Below are 16,892 nucleotides of genomic sequence, written 5' to 3'. Positions count from 1 at the left end.
GGTTCAGCATATTCAAAATGTTCCTAGAGAAAGAGAAGCAGAATTAAAGATCCAACATGAGATAAAATATTCAATTAGGAAACTGATCTTTCTCAACCTCTACCCAGCAAACCTCTATACTCTATCGTTATGCAACCCTCAAGCACTTACAGTGAGTCTGTTAAGGGAAAAGAGGGAAACTAAAACAGAAAAGTAAGCCCTCTAAATCTCACAGACCCCATGTACTGAGTTATCACCAAACTTGAGCATGTCAGTCCCCAAAAGCAGGAACTGGGGTGTCATCTCTGCAGCACCAAGCTGAGTGTGAGAACTCAGGAAGCCGGAAACCACAGTCACAGTAGCATCTGAAAGGTCCAAGACCTCAACAAGGCACCAGAGGCCCAAGGGAAGCAGGTTGTCTTGGCCCTGGCCTGGGGTCTCTCCAGTCTGGGCTCCATGGAAAGTTGCTGAACTCCCCAGGCCTTAACTGCTCTCCAGGTGAGGGGGAGGAGAATTAACTAGGAATTCCAAATTACTTCTGGCATTTTGCAAGATTACAAGGAGAGAGGGAGCAGTAGGAAGGAGAGGAAAGCATTTTGTATTCTTGTCCTAGTCACTAAAAAGGCCGATAAGGCCAGGCACAGAAGCTCACGCCTGTAATCCCAGCACTCTGAGAGGCCAAGGCAGGTGGATCACTTGAGGGCAGGAGTTCGAGACCAGCCTGGCCAAAACGGTGGAACCCCATCTCTACTTAAATACAAAAATTAGCTGGGCGTGGTGGTACATGCCTGTAATCCCAGCTACTAGGGAGGCTGAGGCAGGAGAATTGCTTGAACCCGGGAGGAAGAGGTTGCAGTGAACTGAGATCATCATGCCACTGCACTCTAGCTTGGGTGACAGAGCCAGGCTCTGTCTCAAAAAAAAAAAAAAGGGTCAGGCTTGGTGGCTCACTCCTGTACTCTCAGCACTTTGGGAGGCCGAGGCCGGCAGATCACATGAGGATAGGAGTTCGAGACCAGCCTGGGCAACATGGTGAAACCCTATCTCTACTAAAATACAAAAATTGCCAGGCGTGGTGGCACATCCTGTAATCCCAGCGACTCAGGAGGCTGAGGCAGGAGAATCGCTTGAACCCAGGAGGCAGAAGTTGCAATGAGCTGGGATCGCGCCATTGCACTCCAGTCACTGTTACCTGTAACTTAAACATACCTAATAAATATTTCTTGTGGGTTAAAATTCTTACAAGCCTAGAGATAAAGGGAAAGGGGGAGGATTTTAGCCTCCGGGACTAAGGGAATGGAGGTTATAAAGAGGTAAATTAAACAAACAGTCTTGGAATATCCAGGTAATCCACTTCAGTCTCCAAACTTCTTGTAATTTAATTTTAAACAGTTAATGCTGTCACGTGGTTCAAATACCGGAAATTACATAAATGTTGTACAATACAAAGTCTCCCTGAAATTCTTGTCCCTCATTGGTCCAGTTCCAATTGGTAAACATGACATTTTTTAATGAATCCTTTGTGTCAGGATCTTGCTCTGTTGCCCAGGCTGGAGTGCAGTGGGGCAATCTCGGCTCACTGTAAAGCTCCACCTCCCAGGTTCACGCCATTCTCCTGCCTCAGCCTCCCAAGTAGCTGGGACTACAGCTGTACACCATCAGTATTTCTTTACATATATATAAACAAACTTCAATACAGTTCTTATATTGATCCTTTAACACAAAAGGAACATTTATTCATGTTGTTGTTCACCTTACTTTTTTCATTAAACAAAACTTTTCTTTTTTTTTAGAGACAAAGTCTCGCTCTGTCGCCCAGGCTGGAGTGCAGTGGGGTGATCCGCCTCCCGGGTTCATGCCATTCTTCTGGCTCAGCCTCCCAAGTAGCTGGGACTACAGGCGCCCACCACCACGCTCAGCTAATTTTTGTATTTTTAGTAGAGACGGGGTTTCACTGTATTAGCTGGGATGGTCTCGATCTCCTGACCTCGTGATCTGCCTGCCTCAGCCTCCCAAAGTGCTGGGATTACAGGCGTGCGCCACTGCGCCTGTCCTCATTGGACAAAACTTTTAACGTACTCTAAGCTGGGCACGGTGGCTCACACCTGTAATCCCAGTGCTTTGGGAGGCCAAGGCGGGCAGATCAACTGAGGTTGGGAGTTCAAGACTAGCCTGACCAACATGGAAAAACCTCATCTCTACTAAAAATACAAAATTAGCTGGGCATGGTGGTGCATACCTGTAATCCCAGCTACTCCACAGGCTGAGGCAGGAGAATCGCTGGAATCGGAGAGGTGGAGGTTGCTGTGAGCCGAGGTCACGCCATTGAACTCCAGCCTGGGCAACAGGAAAGAAACTCTGTCTCAAAAGAAAAAAGAAAAAAAAGATACTCTACATTTTCTTTTTTTTTTTTTTTTTGAGACGGAGTCTCGCTGTGTCTCCCAGGCTGGAGTGCAGTGGCGTGATCTCGGCTCACTGCAAGCTCCGCCTCCCGGGTTCACGCCATTCTCCCACCTCAGCCTCCCAAGCAGCTGAGACTACAGGCGCCCGCCACCACGCCCGGCTAGTTTTTTTTTTTTTTTTTTGTATTTTTAGTAGAGACGGGGTTTCACCATGTTAGCCAGGATAGTCTCGATCTCCTGACCTCGTGATCCACCCGCCTCGGCCTCCCAAAGTGCTGGGATTACGGATTACAGGCTTGAGCCACCGCGCCTGGCCCATTTTCTTATATTTATTTAGTTACTTACTTAGTTATTTTGAGACAGTCTGGCTCTGTCACCCAGTGGAGTGCAGTGGCACAATCATGGCTCACTGCAGCCTCAAACTCCTGGACTCAAGCAATTCTCCCACCTCAGCTTCCCAAGTAGTTGGGACTACAGGCACTTGCCATCACACCTGGCTACTTCATAAATTTTTGTTCGTTTGTTTGTTTTTTGAGGCAGAGTCTTGCTCTCTTGCTGAAACCAGAGTGTACTGGCATGATCTCAGCTCACTGCAAACTCTGGATCCTGGGTTCAGGTGATTCTCCTGCTTTAGCCTCCTGAGTAGCTGGGATTACAGGTGTGCGCCACCATGCCCAGCTAATATTTTTTTGTATTTTTTAAGTAGAGACGGGGTTTTACCATGTTGGCCAGGCTGGTCTCGAACCCCTGACCACCTGCCTCTGCCTCCCAAAGTGCTGGAATTACAGGCATGAGACACCATGCCCAGTGCAACAATATATTTTATACAATGGAATAAAGATAATGTCCTTTTTATTTTTATTTATTTTTTATTTATTTTACTGCTGCATAGTATTCCTTGTGTGGACATACTATAATTTGCTTAATCCGTCCCCTATTGATGGCCATGTGGGTGATTTTCAATTTTCTGCCTATGAGCTCAGCAGTTTGGGAAGCCGAGGCTGGAGGATCACTTGAGCCCAGGAGTTCAAGACCAGCATGGGCAACATGTTGAGACCCTGTCTCTACAAAAAAAATTTAAAAGGCCAGGTGTGGTGGCTCATGCCTATAATCCCAGCACTTTGGGAGGCTGAGGCAGGCAGATCACTAGAGCCCAGCAGTTCAAGATCAGCCTGGGCAACATGGTGAAACTCCCTGTCCACAAAAAAAATACAAAAATTAGCCAGATGTGGTGGCTTACACCTGTAGTCCCAGCTACTTGGGAGGCTTAGATGGGAGGATCTCTTGAACCCAGGAGATGGAGGTTGCAGTGAGCCAAGATCACACCACAGCACTACAGTCTGAGCAACAAAGCAAGACTCCACCTCAAAAAAATATGTAAATAGGCCGGGCGCGGTGGCTCAAGCCTGTAATCCCAGCACTTTGGGAGGCCGAGACAGGTGGATCACGAGGTCAGGAGATCGAGACCATCCTGGCTAACACGGTGAAACCCCGTCTCTACTAAAAAATACAAAAAACGGCCGGGCGCGGTGGCTCAAGCCTGTAATCCCAGCACTTTGGGAGGCCGAGACGGGCGGATCACGAGGTCAGGAGATCGAGACCATCCTGGCTGACACAGTGAAACCCCGTCTCTACTAAAAAATACAAAAAAACTAGCCGGGCGAGGTGGCGGGCGCCTGTAGTCCCAGCTACTCGGGAGGCTGAGGCAGGAGAATGGCGTGAACCCGGGAGGCGGAGCTTGCAGTGAGCCAAGATCACGCCACTGCACTCCAGCCTGGGCGGCAGAGCGAGACTCTGTCTCAAAAAAAAAAAAAAAAAAAAATACAAAAAACTAGCCGGGTGAAGTGGCGGGCGCCTGTAGTCCCAGCTACTTGGGAGGCTGAGGCAGGAGAATGGCGTGAACCCGGGAGGCGGAGCTTGCAGTGAGCTGAGATCCGGCCACTGCACTCCAGCCTGGGCGACAGAGCATGACCCCGTCTCAAAAAAAAAAAAAAAAAAAAAAAAAAATGTAAATAAATAAAAATTTTAAATAATAAAAATAATTTAAAAATTTAAAAATTAAAGTTAGCCAGGCATATTGGTGTGCATCTGTAGTTCCAGCCACTCGGGAGGCTGAGGTGGGAGGATCGCTTGGGCAGGAAAGGTCGAGGCTGCCGTGAGTTATGATCGTGCCGCTGCACTCCAGCCAGGGCTAAAAAGCCAGGTTTGTCTTTTAAATAAATACATAAAATAAAAAGAGAAGTCTTGGAAATTATCGTGATGATCTTGTGTGGAAAATATTCTGAACACAAAAAGGATAAGACGTTAAAGAAAATACTATAAATTCAAGTACATGAAATATTTATATTTATTCATGGATATACATATACACATAGGGGGTCTCAGAAGTGATAGGGAAATGAGACAGAATGGAAGCTAAAGAAGAGTAACAGGCTGGGCATGGTGACTCACGCCTGTAATCCCAGCACTTTGGGAGGCCGAGGCAGGAGGATCACAAGGTCAACAGATCTAGGCCATCCTGGCCAATATGGTGAAACCCTGTGTCTATACAAAAATTAGCTGCGCATGGTGGCACTCGCCTGTACTCCCAGCTACTCAGGAGGCTGAGATAGGAGGGAGGCGGATGTTGCAGTGAGCCAAGATTACGCCACTGCACTCCAGCCTGGTGAAACAGTGAGACTCCATTTAAAAAAAAAAAAAAATTAGCCTGGCATGGTGAAATGTGCCTGTAGTCCCAGCTACTAGGGAGGCTGAGGCAGGATGCCACTGTACTCCAGCCTGGGCAACAGAGAGAGGCTCCCTCTTAAAAAAAAAAAAAAAAAAAGAGTAACAAAGAAGAGCCACTCATTTACTTTGTTTCCAATGTTTATAAACAATGTTGCAATAAATAATTCCCCTACTGATGGTCAATCACAACCTTTTCATTGTTATAAACCATGCTTCAGTAAACATCTTTTTATATTCAAAAAACAAGACAAAAACCAAAAAGAAAGGAAAAAAGAAAAAGTGGGGCTGTTTCTGGCTTAGTGGGAATTGGGTGCCAAGAAACAAAAGCATGATTGAGTGTATCTGTGTAATTATGTGCATTTGAGGTTTTAAAAAGGGGACAGTAGAAATGTTGATAATCGCCGGGCGCAATGGCTCACGCCTGTAATCCCAGCACTTTGGGAAGCCAAGGCAGGTGGATCACCTGAGGTCGAAAGTTTGAGACCAGCCTGACCAACATGGAGAAGCCCTGTCTCTAGTAAAAATATAAAATTAGCTGGGCGTGGTGGCGCATGCTTGTAATTCCAGCTACTTGGGAGGCTGAGGCAGGACAATCGCTTAAAACTGGGAGGTGGAGGTTGCGGTGAGCTGAGATAGTGCCATTGCACTCCAGCCTAAAAAAAAAAAAAAAAAAAAAAGAACTGTTGATAATTAATGCTCTGCCACCTGGACCTCTGCGAATCCCTTCTTGTCTGCTTACTGACTCACCAAGACCCTAAGGCTCTCTCTCCCTTCACTGTCACCCTACAGGTTTGAAATCTTCTTCCTTCATTTCACCCTCCCCAGCCTAGCCCATACTTTCCTTGGGCCTAAAAATGTATCTGAAGTCCAATCTGAATTCCAAATTCCATACTCTAAATAGCACCACTAAAGAAAGTCATTGGAGGAACAATTGTGGAAAAACAGGCACTGACAGGTACTGTCATGCCTTATTCAATTTTCCCTGCTTTCCTTGACTATGTCATTGTCCCGTCCCCTCACCCCAACCCACGACTACTTCACAAGCACCAAATACTTTTCAACCTTCATTCTTTTTTTTTTTTTTTGAGACAGAGTCTTGCACTGTCACCCAGGCTGGAGTGCAATGGCGACATCTCGGCTCACTGCAACCTCCGCCTCCTGGGTTCAAGCAGAGGCTCCTGACTCTGCCTTCCGAGTAGCTGGAATTACAGGCATGCACCACCACCACCACGCCCGGCTAATTTTTTGTATCTTTAGTAGAGATGGGGTTTCACCACGTTGGCCAAGCTGGTCTCAAACTCCTGACCTCGTGATCCATTTGCCTTGTCCTCCCAAAGTGCTGGGATTAGAACCATGAGCCACTGCGTTCAGCCTTCATCCTTTATTCTTTTCAGAGTTATTTATCCTACAAGCTACATCATTGTCCCTCCTCCTCCTCCTCCCTATCTCCTTTCATATTCAGGGGAGCCTATTTATTAGAGGAAGTAAACCAGAGGCAGAAATCTTCAAATACCTGGCTAAAATAAAAATTAAAGGTACTGCCTGGTGCAGTGGCTCACACCTGTAATCCCAGCACTTTGGGACACCAAGGCAGGCAGATCACCTGAGATCAGGAGTCCAGACTAGCCTGGCCAACATGGTGAAACCCCACCTCTACTAAAAATACAAAAATTAGCCAGGTGTGGTAGTGCATGCTTGTAATCCCAGCTACTCCAGAGGCGGAGGCAGGAGAATCACATGAACCCGGGAGACGGAGGTTGCAGTGAGCCAAGACCCCACCACTGCACTCCAGCCTGGGCAACAGAGTGAGACTCCATCTCAAAAATAAATAAATAAATAAATAAATAAATAAATAAATAAATAAATAAATACAATGTTATTTAAAAAACACCAAAACCCTACTTTTTTTTTTTTTTTTTTGACAGAGTCTCACTCTGTCACCAGGATGGAGTACAGTGGCATGATCTCAGCTCACTGCAACCTCCGCCTCCAAGGGTTCAAGTGATTCTCCTGCCTCAGCCTCCTGAGAGTAGCTGGGACTACAGGCGCACGCCACCACACCCAGCTAGTTTTTGTATTTTTAGTAGAGACGGGGTTTCACCATGTTGGCCAGGATGATCTCCATCTCTTGACTTTGTGATCCTCCCGCCTCGGCCTCCCAAAGTGCTGGGATTATAGGCATGAGCCACCGCGCCCAGCCAACATTTCTTTAAAAAACAAAACAAAACACACGGTCCGGGCGCAGTGGCTCATGCCTGTAATTCCAGCACTTTGGGAAGCTGAGGCAGGTGGATCACCTGAGGTGAGGAGTTCAAGACCAGCCTGACCAATGTGGAAAAACCACATCTCTACTAAAAATACAAAATTATCCAGGCGTGGTGGCACATGCCTGTAATCCCAGCTACTCCGGAGGCTGAGGCAGGGGAATTGCTTGAACCCAGGAGGCGGAGGTTGTGGTGAGCCAAGATCACACCATTGCACTCCAGCCTGGGCAACAAGAGAGAAACTGTGTCTCAAATAAAATAAAATAAAATAAAATAAAATAATTTAAAAATTAGCCAGGTGTTGTAGCAGGTGCCTATAATTCCAGCTACTTCAGAGGCTGAGTCAGGAGAATCACTTGAACCAGGCAGGCACAGGTTGCAGTGAGCCGAGGTCATGCCATTGCACTCCAGCTTGGGCAAAAAGAGCGAAACTTTGTGTCAAAAAAAAAAAAAAAAAAATCCTTTCATCATGTCCTTTCACAGATTAGCTCTTATCTGCCATTTTTGTTTTCCTTTTTTTTTTCTTTTTTTGAGACAGAGTCCCGCTGTGTCCCACAGGCTGGGATGCAGTGACACGATCTCGGCTTGCCACAACCTCTGCCTCCAGGGTTCAAGCCATTCTCCTGCCTCAGCCTCCTGAGTACCTGGGATTACAGGCATCCACCACCACACCAGGCTAATATTTGTACTTTTAGTAGACATGGGGTTTCACCACGTTAGCCAGGCTAGTCTCAAACTCCTGACCTCGTGTTTCGTCCACGTCAGTCTCCCAAAGTGCTGGGATTATAGGCGTGAGCCACCATACCTGGCCACGCCCAACTAATTTTTGTATTTTAGTAAAGATGGGATTTCACCATGTTGGCCCGACTGGTCTCGAGCTCCTGACCTCAATGATCCACCCACCTCGGCCTCCCAAAGTGCTGGGATTACAGGTGTCAGTCACCGTGCCCGGCCTCTTATCTGCCATGCTAATGGAATCTGCTCAACTCTCTACCCCACCCATGCAACCCATTTTCATACAGAATTCCTGTGTGCATGAAAACATGCCCAGCCAGGCGCGGTGGCTCATAAGACTGAGGCCAACAGGTCGCTTGAAACCAGTCTGGCCAAAATGGTGAAACCCTGACTCTACTAAAACTATGAAAATTAGCCAGGTGTGGTGGTGCACACCGGTAATCCCAGCTACTCAGGAGGCTAAGGCAGGAGAATTGCTTGAACCTGGGAGGCAGAAGTTGCTGTGAGCTGAGACCTCGCCACTGCACTCCAGCCTGGGCAATAGAGTGAGACTCCGTCTCAAAAATAAAATAAAATAAAAATAAACAAACAAAATGCCCTTGGTTGGGTATGGTGGTTCACACCTATAATCCCAGCACTTTGGGAGGCCGAGGCAGGAGAACTGCTTGAGCCCAGGAGTTTGAGATCAGTCTGGGCCACATAGCGAGACCCCATCTCTATGTTAAAAAAAAAAAAATAGGAAAATAGAAAAAAAAAGCATGCTCCTGTCTATATTTTATTTTCACCAAGTAACATGCTCTATTTCTGGAAATACTTTCATCCTTCCTTCCTCTGGCTCTCCACTGATGCATCTCCAGAGCAACTCCAATCAATTCAACAAATAGTTGTTAAACAACCAGCACATTCTAGGCAAAATGCTAGGAGCTGGGGGGATCGAGATAAACAAGAAGCAGTTCATGTTCCCAGAGAAGTTCACAATCTGATGGTAATAGCAAATACAGTTGTCTAAGAAAATAAGTCAAATTAGGCAGTGGCTCACGCCTGTAATTGCAGCACTTTGGGAGGCCGAGGTGGGCGCATCAAGAGGTCAGGAGCTCAAGACTCCTGGCTAACATGGTGAAACCCCACCTCTACTAAAAATGCAAAAAGTTGGTTGGGCTTGGTGGCAGGCGCCTGTAGTCCCAGCTACTCGGGAGGTTGAGGCAGGAGAATGGCATGAACTCAGGAGGGGGAGCTTGCAGTGAGCTGAGATTGTGCCACTGCACTCCAGCCTGGATGACAGAGCGAGACTCCATCTCAAAAAAAAAAAAAAAGAAATAAGTCAAATTATAGTCTAGCAAGAGCAATAATGAGAGACTGATTGAGTATAACAAGGTGAGCAGGATCAAGGTTGACTTCCCAGAGGAAGTAAAACATAAACATCTTTAAGGATAATATTCTTTAGACAGGAAGATCAGAGGCAGTTTGAGACGTCTGGAATGGAATAAGAAATTTGGGTGGGAAGCCTGGCGCAGTGACTCACACCTGTAATCCCAGCAACTTTTGCGGGGCTGAGGTGGTAGAATCATTTAGGCCCGAAGTTTTCTTGAAGCCAGGAGTTTGAGAACAGCCTGGGGCAACACAGCAAGACTGTCTCTTAAAAAAAAAAACACAAAAAAAAACACAAAACTTAGGCATGTTTCTGTGTTCCCAGCTACTTGGGAGGCTGTGGCAGGAGGATCACTTGGGTCCAAGATTTTGAGGCTGCAGTTAGCTATGATTACACGACACCAGTGCACTCCAGCCTGGGTGACAAACTGAGACCTTGAGTGTAAAAAAAGAAATAGGAAGGAAGAGAGGGAGGGAGGGATGATAAAGCTTTCTGACTCCTGGAATGGAGATATTGTCTCCTCTGTGTTAGCAAAATCCACACTAGGAAACTCTATTGCATTCCATTATAGCAAAATCTTCAATGGGTAAGTGGTCAAATCTATGACTAGATAATGAACACGGTGGAAATACGTCAGTATCTTGAGAAATGTCTGGATAGGTACGGTGGCGGCTCACACCTGTAATTCTAGCACTTTGAGAAGATGTGGTTGGAAGATCACTTGAGCCCAGGAGTTTGAGCCCAGCCTTGGCAACATAGTGAGACCCCATTTCTATTAAAAATAAAAATATTAGCCAGGAATGGTGCTGTATACCTGTGGTCCTAGCTGCTTGGGAGGAGGAGGTAAAAGGATCACTTGAGCCCAGGAGGTTGAGGCTGCAGTGAGCTGTGAACACACCGCTGCACTTCAGCCTAAGTGACAAGACCAGACCCTGTCTCAAAAAGAGAAAAATGTTTGCCAAAATTTTATACCTCTTGATTATCAGAAAATCATGACCAACAAACTAAGTATTCTGTTGATTGATCAAACAATTCTGCAATGAACTTGATAGGCCTATTTCAATCAGTACAAACACTGGAATATGTAGCAAAAATAATTGGTAATAATATTTGTAAAATATGAAAAAAAGTACGAAGTATACACAATATATAAATACAATTAAAATACATATAATAAAACAATATCTGTCAGCCTTTGATTTATGTGCTTTTCTTGTATTAACTCGTTTGACTTCTGCCACAATTTTGTAAAATAGATTCTATTATTATTTATTTTCTTTATTGAGACAGAGTCTCACTCTGTCACCCAGATGGAGTGCAGTGGTACAAACATGGCTCACTGCAGCCTCAACTTCCCAGGCTCAAGCCATCCTCCCAAGTCAGCACCCCCACCAAGTAGCTGGGACTGAAAGGTGTGTGCTTCCACACCCAGCAGTTTTTTTTTTAAGTTTATTGTGGAGATGGGGCTCTCACTGTGTTACCCAAGCTGGTCTCGATCTCCTGTGCTCAAGTGATCTTGCTGCCTCTGCTTTCCAAAGTGTTGGGATTACAAACATGCGCCACTATCATGAATCATAAATGTTCTCAAAGGCATACAGAACGGTGAATTCTTTCCAGAAGGTTTTCAATTTACTTTGCCTAGATCCATCAGAGAAATCACTATCTAGGGCTTAGCGCAGCTAAAGCCTTTTGAAAACCCTCCCCTCCCCTCCCCTCCCTTCCCCTCTTCTCTTTTGAGACACAGTCTCTTATCACTGGGGCTGGAGTGCAGTGGAATGATCATGGCTCACTGCAGCATCTACCTCCAGGGCTCACGAGATCCTCCCACCACAGCTTCCTGAGTAGCCGGGACTACAGGTGCATTCCACCATACCTAAATAATTACAAAAATATATTTTGGCCAGGCATGGTGGCTCACGCATGTAATCCCAGCACTTTGGGAGGCCAAGGTGGGCAGATCACCTCAGGTCAGGAGTTCAAGACCAGCCTGGCCAACATGGTGAAACCCCGTCTCTACTAAAAATACAAAAATTAGCCCGGCATAGTGGTGGACGCCTGTAATCCCAGCTACTTGGGAGGCTGCACAGGAGAATCGATAGAATCCAGGAGGCAGAGGTTACAGTGAGCCGAGATTGCTCCACTGCACTCCAGCCTGTACCACAAGAACAAAACTCCATCTCAAAAAAAAAATAAAAATAAAAAATCGGCCAGGCACGGTGGCTCATGCCTGTAATCCCAGCACTTTGGGAGGCCAAGGCAGGTGGATCACGAGGTCGGGAGTTCGGGACCAGCCTGGCCAACACGGTGAAACCTCGTCTCTACCAATAATACAAAAATTAACTGGGCGTGGCAGTGTGTGCCTGTAGTCCCAGCTACTTGGGAGACTGAGGCAGGAGAATTGCTTGAACCCAGGGGGCGGAGGTTGGAGTGAGCTGAGATTGCTCCCTTGCACTCCAGCCTGGGCAGCACAGCCAGACCCCTTCTCAAATAAATAAATAAATAAATACTCCTTGCCTCAAATGATGCTCCCACTTTGGCCTCCTAAAGTGCTTGGATTACCAGTGTGAGCCTCTGGGCTCAGGCAAAAGATTCCTCTCCTCTCCTCTCCCCTCCCCTCCCCTCCCCTCCCCTCCCCTCCCCTCCCCTCCCCTCCCCTCTCCTCTCTCTTTTCTTTTCTGAGTCTTGGCCAGGTGCAGTGGCTCATGCTTGTAATTCCAGCACTTTGCGAGGCCAAGTTGGGCAGATCACGAGGTCAGGATATCGAGACCATCCTGGTTAACACGGTGAAACCCCGTCTCTACTAAAAATACAAAAAAATTTGCCCAGCGTGGTGGCGAGCGCCTGTAGTCCCAGCTACTCTGGAGGCTGAGGCAGGAGAATGGCGTGAACCCGGGAGGCGGAGGTTGCAGTGAGCCGAAATTGCGCCACTGCACTCCAGCCTGGGCGACAGAATGAGATCTGTCTCAAAAAAATAAAATAAAATAAAATAAAAGAGTCAGAGTCTCGCTCTTGTTGCCCATGCCCATGCTGCATTGCTGCATACTGGAGTGCAATGGGGTGATCTCGGCTCACTGCATCCTCCGCCTCCCGCGTTCAAGCAATTTTCCTGCCTCAGCATCCCGAGTAGGTGGGATTAACAGGTGTGTGTGACGACTCCCACCTAATTTTTTTTTTTTTTTGAGTTGGAGTCTTGCTCTGTGGCCCAGGCTGGAGTGCAGTGGCGTGATCTTGGCTCACTGCAAGCTCTGCTTCCTGGGTTCACACCTTTCTCCTGCCTCAGCCTCCCGAGTAACTGGGACTACAGGCGCTCGCCACCAGGCCTGGCTAATTTTTTTTTATTCTTAGTAGACACGGGGTTTCACCATGTTGCACAGGCTGGTCTTGAACTCCTGACCTTGTGATCTGCCTGCCTCGGCCTCCCAAAGCACTGTGATTACAGGTGTGAGCCGCTGCGCCCAGCCCCTATTTTTCTGTTTTTAGTAGAGAGGAGGTTTCACCATATTGGCCAGGTTGATCTCAAACTCCTGACCTCAGGTGATCCACCCGCCTCAGCCTCTCAGAGTGCTGGGATTACAGGTGTGAGCCACCGCACCTGGCCAGATCTTTCTTTCTTTCGTCCTTCCTTTTTTTTTTTTTTTTTTTTTGGATGGAATTTTGCTCTTGTTGCCCAGGCTGGTGTGCAGTGGCATGATCTTGGCTCACTGCAACCTCCTTCTCCCAGGTTCAAACAATTCTTCTGCCTAACCTACTGAGTAGCTGGGATTACAGGCACCTGCCACCACACCCAGCTAATTTTTGTATTTTTACTAGAGACGTTTTACCATGTTGGCCAGCCTCGTCTTGAACTCCTGATCTCAGGTGATTCACCTGCCTCTGCCTCCCAAAGTGCTGGGATTACAGGCGTGATCCACCAGGCCTAGCCCGGGCCAGGTATTTCTTAAATAATAAGATTTGAAAGTCAGGCTGAGCCAGGCACGGTGGCTCACGCCTGTAATCCCAGCGCTTTGGGAGGCCGAGGCGGGCGGATCACAAGGTCAGGAGATCGAGACCACGGTGAAACCCCGTCTCTACTAAAAATACAAAAAATTAGCCGGGCGCGGTTGTGGGCGCCTGTAGTCCCAGCTACTCGGGAGGCTGAGGCAGGAGAATGGCGTGAACCCGGGAGGCGGAGCTTGCAGTGAGCCCAGATCGCGCCACTGCACTCCAGCCTGGGCGACAGAGCGAGACTCCGTCTCAAAAAAAAAAAAAAAAAAAAAAGAAAGTCAGGCTGGGCATGGTGGCTCACATTTTGGGAGGCTAAAGCAGGAAAATCGCTTGAGCCCAGGTGTTCCAGACAAGCCTAAACAACATAGTGGGACCCGATCTCTATATAAAAATCTCTAAGGAATAAAACCTAAAGGCCGAGTATAGTGACTCACGCCTGTAATCCCAGCACTTTATTGAGGCTGAGGTAGTCGGATCACTTGAGGTCAGGAGTTCGAGACCAGCCTGACCAACATGGTGAATTTCCATCTCTTCTAAAGAAATACAAAATTAGCTGGGCATGGTGGTGAGCGCCTGTAATCCCAGCTACTCAGGAGGCCAAGACAGGAGAATTGCTTGAACCCGGGAGGCGGAGATCAGTGAGCGAGATCGAGCCACTGCACTCTAGCCTGGGCAACAGAGTGAGATTATTTCTCAAAAATTAATAAATAAATAAATAGAAATAAAAACAAAAAATTTAAAATTTAAAAAATAAAAATAAAGACATGGAAGTCAAAATTATTCCTTCATTCATGGGCTGCAGAATGAATGTTGTTTCGGCATGTATATCTTGTGTATCTCCCCGAGAGCTTTTGGGTGACCAGGTGGATTGTCAATGAGCCGTAATATTTTGAAAGGAATCTTTTTTTTTTTTTTTTTTTCTGAGCAGTAGGTCTCAACAGTGGGCTTGAAATATTCAATAAACTATGTTGTAAACAGATGTGCTGTCATCCAGGCTTTGTTTTTCCATTTATAGAACATAGGCAGAGAAGACTCAGCATAATTCTTTTTTGTTTTGTTTTGTTTTGAGATGCAGTCTTGCTTTGTCGCCCAGGCTGGAGTTCTGTGGCAATTATCTTGGCTCACTGCAACTTCCTCCTCCCAAGTTCAAACAATTCTCCTGCCTCAGCCTCCCGAGTAGCTGAGATTACATGTGCCTGCTTCCATGCCTGGCTAATTTTTGTATTTTTAATAGAGACGGGTTTCACCATGTTGGCCAGGCTGGTCTCGAACTCCTGACCTCAAATGATCCACCCACCTCGGCCTCCCGAAGTGTTGAGATTACTGCACTTTTATATTATGAAAATGGCTTATTTCCTTAAGCCTCATAAATCAACCTCTGCTAGCTTCAAACTTTTCTCCTCCATCTTCCTCTCCTCTCTCAGTCTTCATAGAATTACAGAGAGTTAGGGACATGCTCTGGTTTAGGCTTTGGTTTAGGAAATGCTCTGGCCGTTTCGATTTTCTATCTAGACCAGACTTTCTCCATATCAGCAATAAGTCTGTTTCACTTTCTTATAATTTGTGTGTTTACTGAAGTAGTACATTTAATTTCCTTCAGGAACTTCTCCTTTGTGTTCATAAGAAGAGGCCTACCTTTAGGCATATCTCGGCTTTCAACGTGACTTCCTCACTAAGCTTAATCACTTACAGCTTTTGATTTAAAGTGAGAGAGATGTTAACACTTCCTTTCACTTGAACTCTTGGAGGCCATTGTAGGATTATTAATTGGCCTACTTTATTTTCTTTCTTTCTTTCTTTCGTTCGTTCGTTCTTTCTCTCTCTCTCTTTCTTTCTTTCTTTCTTTTCTTGCAGCAAGATTTATTATGAAGAGCGAAAGAACAAAGCTTCTACAGTGTGGAAGGGGGCCCGAGCGGGTTGCCCTATTTCTTTATTTTTTTGTTTGTTTGTTTTAAGAGATAGGGTCTTGGGCCGGGAGCGGTGGCTCTCGCTTGTAATCCCAGCACTTTGGGAGGCTGAGGCAGGTGGATCATGAGGTTAGGAGATCGAGACCATCCTGGCTAACATGGTGAAATCCCATCTCTACTAAAAATGCAAAAAATTAGCCAGTCATGGTGGCACGCACCTGTAATCCCAGCTATTCAGGAGGCTGAGTCAGGAGAATCGCTAAAACCCCTGAGGCAGAGGTTGCAGTAAGCGGAGATCACCCCACTGCACTCCAGCCTGGGCGATAGAGCCAGAGTCCATCTCAATAAATAAATAAATAAATAAAATAAAAATGCAAAAATGGGCCGGGCACGGTGGCTCAAGCCTGTAATCCCAGCACTTTGGGAGGCCGAGACGGGTGGATCACGAGGTCAGGAGATCAAGACTATCCTGGCTAACACGGTGAAACCCCATCTCTACTAAAAAATACAAAAAAAACTAGCCGGGCGTGGTGGCGGGCGCCTCTAGTCCCAGCTACTCGGGAGGCTGAGGCGGGAGAATGGCATAAACCTGGGAGGCGGAGCTTGCAATGAACTGAGATCGGGCGACAGCACTCCAGCCTGAGCGACAGAGCGAGATTCCGTCTCCAAAAAAAAAAAAAAGCAAAAATTAGCTGGGCATGGTGGCATGAGCCTGGAGTCTCAGCTACTCAGGAGGCTGAGGCAGGAGAATCACTTGAAACTGGGAGGTGGAGGTTGTGGTGAGCCAAGATCGTGCCACTGCACTCCAGCCTAGGCAACAGAGCAAGACTCCATCTCAATAAATAAGTAAATAAATAAATAAATAAATAAAGGTATCCCTGCAACTTTATTTTATTTTATTTTTAAAATTTTATTTCTCTTCCCGTCTCTCTGGTCTCGGCTGCAGAAGCGAGATGACGAAGGGAACGTCATCGTTTGGAAAGCGTCGCAATAAGACGCACACATTGTGCCACCGCTGTGGCTCTAAGGCCTACCACCTTCAGAAGTCGACCTGTGGCAAATGTGGCTACCCTGCCAAGCGCAAGAGAAAGTATAACTGGAGTGCCAAAGCTAAAAGACGAAATACCACCGGAACTGGTTGAATGAGGCACCTAAAAATTGTATACCGCAGATTCAGGCATGGATTCCGTGAAGGAACAACACCTAAACCCAAGAGGGCAGCTGTTGCAGCATCTAGTTCATCTTAAGAATGTCAACGATTAGTCATGCAATAAATGTTCTGGTTTAAAAAAAAAATTTTATTTATTTATTTATTTATTTTGAGACAGAGTCTCACTCTGTCGCCAGGCTGGAGTGCAGTGGCATGATGCTAAGATTATGGGCCTGAAATTTATTTTATTATTACTCTTGCTCTGTTGCCCAGGCTAGGGTGCAGTGGAGCCATCATAGCTCACTGTAATCTGAAACACCTGGGCTTATGTAATTCTTCCTTAGTCACCAGAGTAGCTGTGACTACAGGTGTGAA

General features: G+C 46.6%; 1 protein-coding gene across 1 annotated transcript; it reads left to right on the top strand.

Moving 5' to 3' along the window:
* The first annotated feature begins 16,293 nt into the window (after positions 1 to 16,293).
* Positions 16,294 to 16,663, top strand: LOC703853 (large ribosomal subunit protein eL37). Its single transcript, XM_001097393.5, is given in 1 exon segment — positions 16,294 to 16,663. A coding segment is annotated over 1 exon segment (294 nt). The 5' UTR covers positions 16,294 to 16,320; the 3' UTR covers positions 16,615 to 16,663.
* Positions 16,664 to 16,892: the final 229 nt, after the last annotated feature.

Source organism: Macaca mulatta, chromosome 10 (genome assembly GCF_049350105.2).
Source record: "Macaca mulatta isolate MMU2019108-1 chromosome 10, T2T-MMU8v2.0, whole genome shotgun sequence".
In the NCBI taxonomy this organism is placed as follows: Eukaryota; Metazoa; Chordata; class Mammalia; order Primates; family Cercopithecidae; genus Macaca; species Macaca mulatta.
This window is presented reverse-complemented; position numbering and strand designations above follow the sequence as displayed.